General features: G+C 55.0%; 1 protein-coding gene across 2 annotated transcripts; it reads left to right on the forward strand.

Moving 5' to 3' along the window:
- On the forward strand, nucleotides 5,311-8,897 carry FAM110D (family with sequence similarity 110 member D). 2 transcript variants are annotated; one of them, XM_018056277.1, is made up of 2 exons: nucleotides 5,311-5,439; nucleotides 7,195-8,897. In XM_018056277.1, the coding sequence occupies exons 1-2, from the start codon at nucleotides 5,432-5,434 to the stop codon at nucleotides 8,102-8,104; spliced, it is 918 nt and encodes a 305-aa protein (XP_017911766.1). In that variant the 5' UTR covers nucleotides 5,311-5,431; the 3' UTR covers nucleotides 8,105-8,897. The 2 variants fall into 2 exon arrangements, with proteins under 2 accessions (XP_017911766.1, XP_017911767.1); XM_018056278.1 differs by having other exon boundaries at nucleotides 5,341-5,439; nucleotides 7,198-8,897.

The raw sequence follows: 13,658 nt of genomic DNA on the forward strand, positions 1-13,658 counted from the left end.
TCGCAAAGAGTTGGACAGGACTGAAGCGACTTAGCATGGCTCAGAATGTTAATATCAAGTATGTTCACTGTGATACAGGACCTCCATGACCATAGCTCAGTGCCACTGTTACAAGTGGTCAGAGTTGCTCCTGTCCATTAGGGGGTCCTTGATATCTAAAAGTACCCCAAAAGTTATTTATTAAGGACCACATGGGCATCTGCCACTTGGGACCCAGTGCTCTGCGCTGCACAGAGTAAGGCAAAACCCTCAACATCTGCTCAGACCTAACTGCACTCAGCCCCAGGGAAATAAACGCACTTCTCCACTTCTCCTGCCTCTCCTCCAAACAAAAGACAGTTGCATCCCAGCGCCGGTAGGTTTGCACTGCTGCTGAAATTGCTGACAGCCACTGCTTGGAGTGTGGGGGAAGACTGGCGAAAGCCCTTAGGTAAGAGAAAATACAAATTAATTAGCTTGTCAAATCCTTCCTCTCAGAGCACATTAATGCACAGATTCGTGCGTAAGGGGGTATTGTTTCCGAGCAAGGGCTCAGCATCCATTTTCTTGCTTCACTTCGTGTTCCAGCGGGGAGCATGGTGTCTGCAATAGTAGCATATGATGGCTGAGGAACATTCTGCAACGTTAAACAATACATTTTGCACTTAATTTGTAAATGCAGGCAAGATATTACATGCAAGAAGCCTGGTGCCAATTCTATACTGTTATGAATCTATACATTGCTGTATGAGATGGTAACAATTGTGATGCAAGAGATAGGGATTTATATAATGCCATTACAATAAATTATAATATGTTCTATGCTAATGATAATTTATTATATACACACCATTTAAATGTTTGCACATGTTATGTAACATTCATAGCTCATCTCTAAATTTAAGTATTGTTTTAAGAATTTAATTTTTTTTAAAAAGATTTTTTCAATGCTAATTGCTATTACCTCCACACATCAAAGTTTCCCCAAATTGAAATTTTAAAAAACTGAAAAAAAAAAAAGACTGAAGATTGTCTAATTAGGCATTACTATCAGTAGAATATAAATTATGTGAAATTTTAATTATTTAATTAAATTGATCATTTAATTGTGTTGTGTTATTGACAACACAATTGATCATTTTTCTGAAATCAAAGCAAGAAAAATAGGTTTATGGGATGAAGATATAATAATATATGAATTATCACATCTTTGTTTTTTCACTCATCTAATATTGCTGCCCCTTTAACAAAATACCTGTACATCCTTAATGATAATTAGATACAGTCATCTTTGGTACTTTGCTGAGGTTCTCTGTATAAAAAAGTAAAACAAAACAAAACATTTTTCAGAGTGTCTTTATGAAGGTCTATTTGTCAACGTAGGAGGATAGATCTGTCACTGCTCTCTGGGAGAAGCCCCTGACTCCCTTCCACATGTTCCGCTATTTCCCTTTGTGGAGACTGGATGTTCCTGGCGCTCAGTCTAAAGGTGAAAACAGTCGGGGAAGGTGGAATGCTGGAGATGGGGGTAAGGATGATGACCAAGGAGTAGCAGGTGCATAAGGCTGGAGCAGAATGCAGTCGGGGCCTCCCTCCTTCCAGTCCTGGCTCAGGGTCCTGAAGAGAAGTCCTGTCCAACCAACAGATAAGCGAAGTATGCGGACAGGCGAGCAGGGAGGGCCGATTTGCCCGCCCCGAGGGGTAGAATCGAGGCAGGCAGGGCGGCTCAGCCTGTCAGAGCCGGCTCCGGAGTCCCACCTCGACCCTCCTTAAGCCGCGTGACGCTCGGTGAGCCACTCGGCCTCCCTCCCTGCCTCGGCTTCCTCACTGACTTCACGCAGGGTTTTGTAAGGAGTAGGTGAGGTACCACTGAGAGTCAGACCCAGAGCCGAGAGCTTAGAACAGAGCAATCGCTCAGTTTGGCTTGTGTTCTTCCAACTCTAGGTTGTCAGTTCCTGACAGCAGATATCCGATTTTCTTCCCGTGGTTCGTTGGCGACTTGTAGGTGCTCCGGGGGAAAAACGTTTAAGGACACCTCCCTAGGAGGGAGGGGGCGCGGGCGCCGGGCTATTGTTGCGGCCGAGATTCTTTCCGAAACGGAAAGCCCTGAATTAGGGGACCGCAGCTCTAATCTCTGTGGGGCTCGCCAGCTGCCGGCAGAGGCGGGGAGGGGTGGGGGTAGGGGGCCCCTTCTGTGGGTGCTGGGGCGTCACAGAAGCCAGCCTGAGCCCCGCTCTCTCTCCCTGAACCCTCCACGTTTGATCGAACCCCACTCCCTGCTCTGAGCCCCCCACCTCTTCTCTGACCGCCCCCCTTCTCTCACTGAGCCTGCCTTTGCTCCGTGTCACCATTATCTCACAACCTCCCGCATCCCACCCCCAACAGAAATCGCCTCCAGACCCCAGATCAGTACACTTCCTCTTTGCAAGCTTCCCACCTCACCCCAGGGGCAGAGCGAATGCTGCACCCCCTCCCATGGCCCCTGCTTTGTTCATCTTCTGTTACATCAGGCTGCTCTGCCCAGGAGCTGTGATCAGTCCTACACACCTCTGTTCACACCCCACCCCACCCCCCTGCAGCAGGCCAAGCTCCCGGAAAGCAAAAGCCAGGTCTGACCCATCTGCAGACCCCTGAGCAGAGGGCAGTGTTCAAAACGACTTGTTGAAAGTGGCTGAGAGTGAGGCTAAGGGATTAGGAAAAAAAAGAGAGAGAGAGAGGGATTTGGGCCAGAGGTGTCAGCTAGGTGTTGGAGGACAAGACCTAAGAGGTCAAGACTCCTGCCATTTACCAACACCTGAGGCCCCAGGTGCTTTTCTCAGGCACCACTTCATGCCACACTGAAAGCTGGGTTTTTGTCCATTTACACAGAAGGGAACTCAGAGAGGTTAAGTTCTTGCTTCAGGCAACACAGCCAGTGAGGGATGGGCCAGGTTTAGAGTCAAAGACACCATCACACACTTCTGCTCTGGGACAGTGTAGATCTGGGGCTTAAAGGTGGATCTGAAGGGTAACTCCTGATTCCCAGCACTCGCTGGAGCTGTGCCCCCACCCTCCCACCACCCTCTCCTGGAAGGAGCCAGTTCTGACTCAGGCCCATTCCCATCTATCCTCATCCTCGGGGTGATCCAGGAAGGAGCTCAGAGTCAGGAAGGAAACGTCCCTCAGATTTGGCCTCCCCCTCAACCAAGGGCCTGGCTCTGGGGCCGGAAGGAATCACTTTAGGGCTCTCCCAGGGGACCCATGACCAAAAAGAGAGGCGATCCGGTTCAAGTCAAGTGTGGCCAAGATACAGGCAGGGCAGACAGCTGGAGCTCCACCTCATGATGTCCACCCCCCACCTCTTAGAGGGCTGACTCTTTCAAGGGCTGTCTCACTCACAAACCCAATCCTGTCTGACCTTGACATCATGACTCTGCTCTCCAGGATCCTGACCTCCTGGGACAGACTACTGTCACCTCTCAGACTGGGAGCTCCTGAGAGCAGGCTCTTTGACCAAACCCCATCCAGACCCATGGGGGCAGGGCTGTGTCTCCCCTCTCGGACTGGGGGCTCCTGGGCCTAGGACTGTGTCTCCCCAACTCTTGACCACTCCTAAGGGGAGGTGGGCTCACTTCCACTCACCCTCGTCAGATCGGGGGCCACTCCAGGGCAGCGACCTGCATTGACTCAGAAGGCCCCTCTTTCTGTAACCTGGTGTCTGTCCAGAGCTGAGAAGGAGGCCCCTTGCCTGCCCTTCTTCCCAACCCGGATGGTCCTTTAAGACCAAAAGGATGGGGGTTGTATAAGAGTCAGACACAACAGCCCCATCCTCCCCCTCCTTCACAGGCCAGGTTTCCTGCCATTGACAGCATCCCAGCTGGGCTCTGCCCGGCCTCATGCTTAACCCCTTCAGGGCCAGATCTCAGGGCTACTGGGCACCCCACCTTCATCCGTAAAACCAGGAGAATGAAAGTCCCTATTTCATTGGGTGGTTTTGAGGATTAAATGTGTTAATCATTGTGCGAAGTACTTAGAACAGTGCCTACCATGTATCAGTCTCTTAATACACGTTAACTAGTATTCCTCATTGTGTGAACTTGATAAATCATTTCACCTGAGTCTCATTCTCTTCAGCAGTCCAATGGAGAAAATAATAAACCTACTTCTGAAACGTAGTCCTGGGGATGAATTCTGATCATGTACATTAGAGCATTTTGTAGAGCGTTGTAACAACACAGTATGGATGAACAACAACAAAAAATACTCCCTTTAACTAGGTAATAAAATCCGTTACCAGGAGATGGGCCTTGTAGTTTTCAGACTTATTACCTTACTTGCCAGGCTGAGGGTGCAGTGGAAAGAGTGGATTTGGGGTTGGAATTAGGCACCTCCAATCCTGTTTCCTTGCCTATCAAGTGGGGCGGTCACCCCTGCTGGGTCTTTGTGGAGGACAAAGGAGATCAGAGAGCAAAGGCACGAACATGCTTTGCAAACATTAAAAAGTGCTAGAAAGGAGGGAAAGAGATTTGTGAAAAGTCGGGAGGGGTGCAGGGACCCCTTGGCAGGGGCACTAGTCTTGGGGCTCTGGGTACTGCAGAGTTTTCGCAGTGGGGAGAGAGGAGGAAGTGCACTCCTGGAACCAGCATTGTGGGGACAGGACGCGCCCCCTGAGAAGTGAGGTGTCAAATAATAAACTAGGCCAGCTCTAGAAGTCCCGGATGGGGACAAAGAGGGAAAGAGGTCCTTTCCCCAGGCTTGGACCCATCCCTTCATTACCCTCTTCCCAGCCAATTCCATTTGCCATCAGAGGATCTTGGGCAGAGGCCTCTCCAGTGGGCTCCCTTGTGACCTTCCTGCCAAGACTTGTTGGGAGGGGCTCACCCTGCGTATCTGCGGCACCCCTGTCCCCACTTTTAGGCTGCAGATTCCTGGCCTCACCCCTAGGGAGAGCAAGCTTGACACCTTTCACACACGCAGGCCAGGGCAGATCTAAACCTGCTCCAGAGGGAAAAAGCATGGTGTACTAGAACCCTGCCCTGCCTTCCCATCTGAACAAAGAGCATCCACCAAGGCCCAGCAGAGCGGGCTGACCCCACGTGAATAACTTGTCCCCACCCCAGGCCTCTGGAGGAAGCTGGGGAACCAGAGACCTTGTTTGGGCTGGCTGTGCCCCAAGCTTACTGTGCCTCTATGCAAACCACTTAACCTGCCAGGGCCTGTGTGACCATTGGCTAAATAAAGGAGCTGGACGTCGTCCAAGGGTCCTCTCCTGCTCTGAGATGGTGACCAGGAAGGAGTTAACAGAGGCCAGGCTCCAGGTCAGGAAGGCAAGGGTTAATCTGGGGGGTGGAGGCTCTCTTGGCTTTTCCTGTGGAGAGTGAGGTTTGGCTGCCACCAAAGTTACTTCCAGTCCCCGCTGTCCCTTCTGCCTTCAGTCTGGACCTGCCTGGGGACCCTGGCATTCAGCCTCTCCATGCAGAGGTGAGTGCATCCTGAGCCGGGAGCTGGGGTGGGAGGGCACCCAGGCACCCAAGGGCACGGAGGCTGGCACCAAGCCAGGGAGCACTGTCCCCCAGCTCACATCTGTGTCCATAGCCGAAAGCTTGGGCAAAGTTTGTCAGCCCGCCGACCCCAGTGCTGGGAAAGGTGGGCAGAGGGACTGAGGGCACAAGGATGTCTGCCAGGCTTCTAGGGAGGGAACGTCTGCGGTCGGGCACCAAGGAGCTCAGAAGGCCAGGAAGAGGCAGTGGACAGCAAACTATTTTGGTCCCTGTGTTTAGGAACTTTTTATAGCCTCCTGCTCAGGGATGGGAAGAGGAGGGGACAGGAGGGTACCTATGAGGTCAGACAAGCACAGATCCCTCCTGGGACCTTGGAATCAGACCTGTTGCCAAGTTGAGTCTTTGGGAGGCAGGAAGGAGGGCACTGCCAGGCTCTCCTTGCTGCCTGGGTTCCCAGTCACCAGCTACTTATGGGCTGACTTACTGGACACTAAGTGGGTGTATGTGTGTGCATTTATACTCATGCAGGCTGCCCTGGGGTGCGTGGGATTGGTAGAGTTTCTACTCCCCTCCCCCCATCCCTGGCAAGTTGTGTTCCTTTGTTGCCTCCAGCCCAAGGAGGTCTCCTCAGCCCCTAAAACTGCTGTGTCCCTCTCAGCTGAATGGAGGATGGGAGGAGCAGGGAAACAGAAGTGGGGTGGAGTGTGCTGGGCTGTGTGGGTGGCCCATTCTATTACTGCCAAGGGAACTGTCAGCTCTTGATTTACAGTCCCTCCGGGCCCCCTTCCCCAGCAAAAAAGGAAGGTGGAGAAGAAGGGTCATGGGGGTCTCAGGGTGGGGGACCCGGAGGGCAGGTTTCTGGGAGTACAAGTTCCTGGGAAGAATTAGTGGAAGGAACTTTTTAGTGAGGTAAGGGGCCCATCTCTCACGGAAATCGCTTGGTGTTAAAGCAGCAAGAATAGAAGCAAAACCTAGAGGAAAGTTCTGATAGGCAAGTGAGAGATTCAAACTACAAAGCAAGAGACCTGTGTTCCAGTCCTGGGCCCAAACTCTCAGTAAGACCTGAACTAGCCCCTCCTCTCTGCGCCAGTTTTCTCTTCTGTGAAATGGAAGTGCAAGGGGCAAACAAAGTGATGTTTACAAGTTGGGCACTCTGGAATTCCCTTCGAAGGGGCACAGACTGAGTGGCAGATAGCTGGCTGAAGTGACGTGGTGACCATCTCCCTCTCTTTCCCTGATGGCCCTGCCGGGCCTGGGCAGGGCAGTTGGCTGCAATTACCGGAGGCTCCTACCCTGTGGTTATGTCCCTGACCTCTGTGCTTGGGGGCGGGATGGGTGGGTCTGGCTGGAACCAGCGGGTGGCTGGGAAGCCTCCTTGTCTTGGACTCAAAGTTGCTAGGTTGGGAAGAGGTATTTTTTCCGGTTGAGGCTACTTTCGGGAACCAGACCGGGGAACAGCCCCATTTCCTTTTCCAAGGGTCTGGCTTGCTGATGCCTGCTTGGCATGGCCCTGTGGCCAGAATGGGGCACGCTCAAAAGGGCCTAGGTCTCTGGATGATCAGAAAGCCCCTGTCCATCGTCTTTGAGGGATCAGGGAAGGGATACCTGAGCCTCTGCCCCCTAGGCATGGCACCTGGCTGACTTGCATGGGGGAGGGGTGGCTGGCTGACGTTATTCCCAGGAATGCCTTCAGGAGAGTCATCTACTCTCCCCCTGACCACTCCTCTTTCCCCAGCAGGTCCCAGGGAGCCCCAGCCAACTGCTCTCAGTTCCTTCACTATCTGCCTGCCTCCAGCGGCTTATGGAGCACTGTCCTGCCCAGTTCTGCTAAAATGCTTCTGGCCTCTCCCTCCACCCCGTCCCGGGGACGGACCCCCAGCGCCGTGGAGAGGCTAGAGGCCGACAAAGCCAAGTATGTCAAGACGCACCAGGTGATCGCGCGACGTCAGGAGCCGGCTCTGCGTGGGGGTCCCGGGCCGCTCACCCCGCACCCTTGCAACGAGCTGGGGCCCCCTCCATCGCCCAGGACGCCCAGGCCCGCCCGCCGGGGCAGTGGCAGGCGACTGCCAAGGCCTGATTCCCTCATCTTCTACCGCCAGAAGCGGGACTGCAAGGCTTCGGTGAACAAAGAGAACGCCAAGGGTCAGGGGCTGGTGCGGCGCCTCTTCCTGGGCAGCCCCCGAGACGTCGCCTCGAGCAGCGCAGGCTCATCGGAGCGACCCGCGGCTTCCGGGGGTTGGGCCGCGCCCCAAGATGCCCCAGAAGCGGCGGGAAAGCGGGCATTGTGCCCCACGTGCTCGCTGCCCCTGTCGGAGAAGGAGCGCTTCTTCAACTACTGCGGCCTGGAGCGCGCACTCGTGGAGGTGCTGGGGGCCGAGCGCTTCTCTCCGCAGAGCTGGGGCGCCGACGCCAACCCCCAGCCCGGAACGTCCCCGCCGCCGGGCTCCGGAGACGCCAGCGACTGGACGTCCAGCGAAGGCGGCGGAGATCGCCGGGACGGTGCGGAGGGCGGCGGCTCAGAGGCGGCGGGCTCGGAGCGCGATGGGCGCCCCCAGGTGTCGGTGGTGGAGCGCAACGCGCGCGTCATCCAGTGGCTGTACGGCTGCCAGCGCGCTCGCGGGCCACCGCGCGAGTCCGAGGTGTGACCGCCGCCGCTCGGGGGCCGGCTCTCCTGGAGTTGGGGGTCCGGGGAAGGGCAAGGAGCGGGCGCGGGGCTGGACCCGGGCAAGGGCAGGGACTCCCTGCCTCACGCGTCGAGTGCTTTGGGGCAAGCCCTTCCCTCTGGATCGCGGCGTCCACTCATGAACCTTCGGAGCTTGGGACCAAAGGGTCCCGTAGGCCCTTCCCAACGCAGACTCAGGACGGGGAGGGAGCCGGCCTCGCGGCCCCTGTGGAGGCCGGGAGGCGAGTGAAGACTGGGGTGGGAGATCAGAGAACCTGCTGAATAAAGTCAAAACGTTCTTTAACGGACTCGGAAGGTTGGATTACAGGGCAGACGCGCGAGGGTTTTGGAGTGTGGCTTCCAGACTGACTGTGTGACCCTGGGCCAGCTCTCCGCCTCTGGGAACCGCAACGACATCCCCTCGGTTGATCAAAGTATTTTTGAAATGGTCACAAAGAGCTTGGCAAAGTTGAGGAAGTGCTAAGTAAACGAAGCCTCTAGCACCACTACCGAATTAATATAATACTAACAGTAACACTATTATGATAATCTCTGCCATTGACCGGCCCCCACCACAGGGGTGGGGTCCAAACTATTTCGGGGAATAGAGCCTTTGGGGAGGTTGGGGGAGAGGTCTGCTCCCAGAAATCTGGGGTTCACTAGTCCCTGAAGGCCCCCATTCCTGGAGTTTTGCTGCCCATTTTGGTTACGAGGTATGAAGGGCTGAAATGTGGTGTTTCCAGAATCAGGATAATAAAGGACTTTTCAAGCCAGGATTTTGCCAGCTTACAGCCTCACGTCATCACTGCCTCTCTTTCCCTTAAAACAAGGTCACCTGTTTTCCGCACACGTTCACACCTCCAAGTCTTTATTCACTTCCTCTTCCTTTTAGCTGGGTTACTTTCCCCTTTCTTTCCACTCATCTGAGATTCTATATATGCATTCTCTTGCTCTCTCGCGAACTCCTGAATTTCCCAGCCGGTCTCATCTCCTCTGAGCTCCCAAGTACAGCCTGATTTTGGGGCCTCAACTTATTAGCTTGTGTGGGACCCGCTGGTAGTCTGGGTTCTCTTGTTAGTCCCTGACCTTCCCCTAGTACAGGGACAAGGCCACAAGCAAAGTGTGTCGAATTAAAAGCGGCTGGAGAGGGACGGCAAGACCTGTGCATACTGGTAAGATGGTACCCCAAATCGAATACAATCTGTCCTGATACCAGGGATGTCCCTGGTCATTTTTCTCCCTGTAGGTTTGTGGGGGCAGAAGGCGAGGACCACTCCAGCTGGACCCGGGCCTGAGGTTGCCCACCCCAAAGCAGCCTTCTCCTTCCGGACATAAAAGCACGCGGTCACCGGAGGTGTCAGGCCAGGTTTTTATCGCGGAAGGGGAGGAGCGGGAGCCCGGTTCGGCGAGCCGGCTGGCTAGTCGCCCTTGGGCGCCGCTTTCACCCTCATCTCGGCCAGTTTGTGGGTGAGGAAGCCCCACTTGAAACCGGCCACGGGATCGGCTTCGCGCGGCTCGGGGCGCTCGGCGGCCTCGTCCCCGGCTTCGGGGTCTGGCTCCGCGGTGGGCTCCGCTCCGCGCAGCATGGACGCGGCGGCCGCCTGCTGCTGCTGCCACCTGCTGGCGAACGCGTCCCAGAAGCCGGGCCCGCGCGCCTCGGCCGCCGCCTGCGGGGCGGGCTGCGCAGCCAGCGGGCTGCGGGAGAGAGGCGGGGTCAGGGGCTGGCCGGGAGGCCCCGGAGAGGCCAAAGGACAGGAGGCGGAGTCGGGGGACCTGTCGTGGAGCCAGTGGGGCCCGGGCGAGGTTGAGGGCTGGGGGGGTGGGGGTAGGTGGGGGAGGGGAGACCCGGGAGACTGGGAGGAGGTCAGGGCATGGAGGCGAGAGGAGTACTCAGAGGCACTGGGATAGGGGTCAGGGCATTAGGTGAGGGGGTCTGGGCTTCCCTGTGGCTCAGCTGGTAAAGAATCCGCCCGCAATGCGGGAGACCAGGGTTCGATCCCTGAGTTGGGAAGATCCTGTGGAGAGGAGAACAGCTACCCATTCCAGTATTCTGGCCTGGAGAATTCCATGGACTGTATAGTCCAAGGGGTCGCAAAGAGTCGGACACGACTGAGCGACTTGCACTTTCACTGGGAAAAAGGGGTCGGGATCAGGATCCGTGGGGAGAGAGCCGGGCTCAGGGGCTCAGGGTAGGTACTCGGGGATAGGGAGGAGGCCAGAGGAGGGGAGATGGAGGCTTCGGGAAGGTGGAGACGAGCTCTGAGAGAGGAGCGGGCGGAAGGATGGGAGGTGGTGGTGGCACCCGGTCGGGGTAGGGGAGGGGCGCGGTCAGATTCTGGAGGCGGTCCTCCCGGAGCCCGGGGGAAAGGGGCGGGGCGGGAACAGGGGTCTGGTTTCCTGGATGGAGGGAAAGAGGGTCCAGAAAAATGGGGGACGCTGGGGAGAAGACGGGTGCAGAGACCCCGAGGAAGGAGAAGGGCCTAGATCAGAGGCTTAGGGGAGAAGGAGACTAGGGACGTAGCAAGGAGATGTCGGGAAGGGCAATCAAGGAATGGTGATGAAGCTTGAGGTAGGGAGAGTGGATGGGCAGGAGAGAGAAAAGGAACCCTGGGGCAAGAGAGATGGGCGGGTCGGGGGAACCCTAAGGAAGAAAGGAATAGGGGGGATGTCAAAAGGGAAGTGTGACCGGGCTGGAGGAAAGGGCAGAACTGGAGTGTGTCCCGGAACAGAGCTAGGAGGGAGAGCAGACCCTGGATCTGACCCTGTGGCCCCCAGCATCAGGGACCTGCTAAGACAGTGATTCCTAAACTGTTACCCTCAAGTCCTCAGGGAGCTCGCTGAAAATATAGATCCCCGGCCTCAGCCAACACCCACTGAATCAGAATCTTTGAAGGAAAGGTCTGGCAATCTGTGTCTGTCTCAAGTTCTTTGGGAGGATGAGGGTTTAGACCAATACTTAAGAACCACTGATCTGAACCACTCTCTGTTCCAAACACCTAAAACTTCTCTCCTGGTTTCCCTTATTCTAGGGAGGTGACCCCTCCCACATGAGTGGGGAGAGACGCGGTAATACCTTCTAGCATCTCAATCCCAACAGCTGGTAAATTCCTCCCGAGATCTAATCTAATCTCCCAGATTGGCCTCTTTCCTGCTGAGACAGAGAGAAACAGGAACAGCCAGGGGCTGGCCCTCCCCAGTCCTCCATGGTCAGAAAGACAAAGCAGAAGGAAAGGACATGGGAGAAGAGGGTCCCCAGGTCTGTTTCAGACGGCCGCCCCCGAAACACACACGTACTGGTCGGCACAGGGCTCCGGTGGCAGCAGCTTGTCCTCATCTTCTTTGTTAAACAGAGATGACATCGTCAGCCAACCTTTCACCCCGACTCCCTGAACCTGGGAGAGAGGGGCTGAGAGTCAAGGAGGGCCCCAGCACACCTCCCAGGACTCCACAGAGGCTTCTGCCCAGCTCCCCAGGGTTGGGGTGGAAAAAAGGAGAACTCACCCGGCGGGCCAGCTGTGACATGGGGTTGAAGGCCTCTTCAGTGGGTTCTGCCATCTCAGACTCCACTAACACTGGGTTCTCCTTCTGGGACACAAGACCCCCACCCAGTATGAGAGAGGACCCAGAGGAATACGACCTCCCTTCCCTCCTGCTAGCCTGATGCACACAGACCAGGCTCTCCAAACCCCATAGAACAAGATACACCTAGCCCCCTGACACCCTCCAGAACTGCACACAGGTGTTTGTACCTCTATGCAAAGCTACCTGTCATACACAATACCTGTAGAGTAGATCCTTGCAGACATCTTTGAGCTCACATACCTGCTCACCCACAGACACATTCATACACACTGCAAAACACATGGACAAAGGCTTGCACGCCAATGGAGACACACACCTGTACATGAGTGTGCCTCCATATGGCTACAGCTCTTCACCTATACATAGATACATGTGCTGTGAGGCACTTACCCAAGGATGCTCAAAGAGTTTACACCTGTGCTCTTCCACGACTGCAGACAGGTACATGGAGGCCCACTCAGCACACAAAACTTCTCCACCTATCCACAGACACTAAGACACATGCACACACACACCAGACATGCATACCATACAAACATAATACCTGTGAATGCTTCCATAGTCTTCTGCCCCAAAGGTGTACCCCTGAAAATGCCTACAGCCTGTTCACACCTGCACACACACACACACCTTACCTGGCGATTCCACACAGACACCAATCCCTATACTGACCCACACACACTTCTACACAGGGTCAGCCCTGGACACCAACCTGTGTAGACATACATTTATTCACACTGACATGCACACACCCTGGAACTAATTCCTGCCTCTGCCATGTCTATTTGTGTAACTGCCATCTCTGGTGGCTCAGATGGTAAAGAATCCACCTGCAGTGCAGGAGACCTGGGTTCAATCCCTAGGTTGGGAAGATCCCCTGGAGAAGGGAACAGCTACCCACCCCAGTATTCTTGCCTGGAGAATTCCATGGACAGAGAGGCCTGGCAGGCTACAGTCCATAGGGTCACAAAGGGTCGGACACAACTGAGCGACTTTCACTTTGACTTTCCAGAGGTAAGACTCTTTCAAAAAACGTTTTTTTAATGTCAGAACAAACATGGTCCAAGTAATGGCTCTGATCTGACGCTGCTACAGTGATCCTCAGTGTAACAAATGCTGCTTCCCCTGCCACCAGTCCCAGGGGCTCCCATCCTCTCAAAGCAAATCATCCCACTTCTGCTCAGCTCTGCCCGTTAGAAACGTGTGTCAAACTGAGTGTATCTGCATGGGTGCTGCCCATGGGTCCTAAGAGGATCCCTTCCATGTGGCAGCCCTTGAGGTCTTTGGAGACACTGACCACTCCTCAGGTGCCCCCCCCCCCACCAAGTCATCCCTTCTTTGGTTTTCTGGAATGTCCTGACTTTCTGCCACTGCACCATGCCATTGGTCATCCCTGAATTGCCAGTTGCTTCCACACAAGTCAATGCCTCTCTCTCTCCCCTTCCCTCCTCAGAACCAGTCCCTTGTCCTTCTCTATACCTTTCACTCCTGCTGCCCATCTACCCATGCCCCATCCAGCAAGCAGGATGGTACCCACCTCCTCTGCCAGGCCCTCCTCAGATTCCCCACTCAGGGTCTGTAGCACTTTGGACTTGTAGGTTTTCCAGAAGGCATGGCTCATGGCTGCATGGGAAACAGGCCTGGCACCCAGGCACGGGAAGCTGGTGGTTCAGAGGGCACCCAGTGGGTCTGGCTGCAGGAACCTGGTGAGTCTGAGAGCCTGTCCCAAGCATCAGGTGACCTCATTAAAGATGCACCAGCCTCTCCAGATGGCACAGTGCCCAGCAGGTGAACCCGATCCAAAAGAGTCTGTGGTGAGACCCAGCTTCTGCCACTTTAGTCCCTCGTGTTGACCCATATTTGCAAGAATAATGAAAACACCATGAAGACATCTTTCTTCACAGAGGCCTCCTTCCTGGGCCTAGGAGTTCTTGAATTTGATTATTTGGAAAGGC

This window comes from Capra hircus, chromosome 2, assembly GCF_001704415.2.
Source record: "Capra hircus breed San Clemente chromosome 2, ASM170441v1, whole genome shotgun sequence".
NCBI classification, from domain to species: domain Eukaryota; kingdom Metazoa; phylum Chordata; class Mammalia; order Artiodactyla; family Bovidae; genus Capra; species Capra hircus.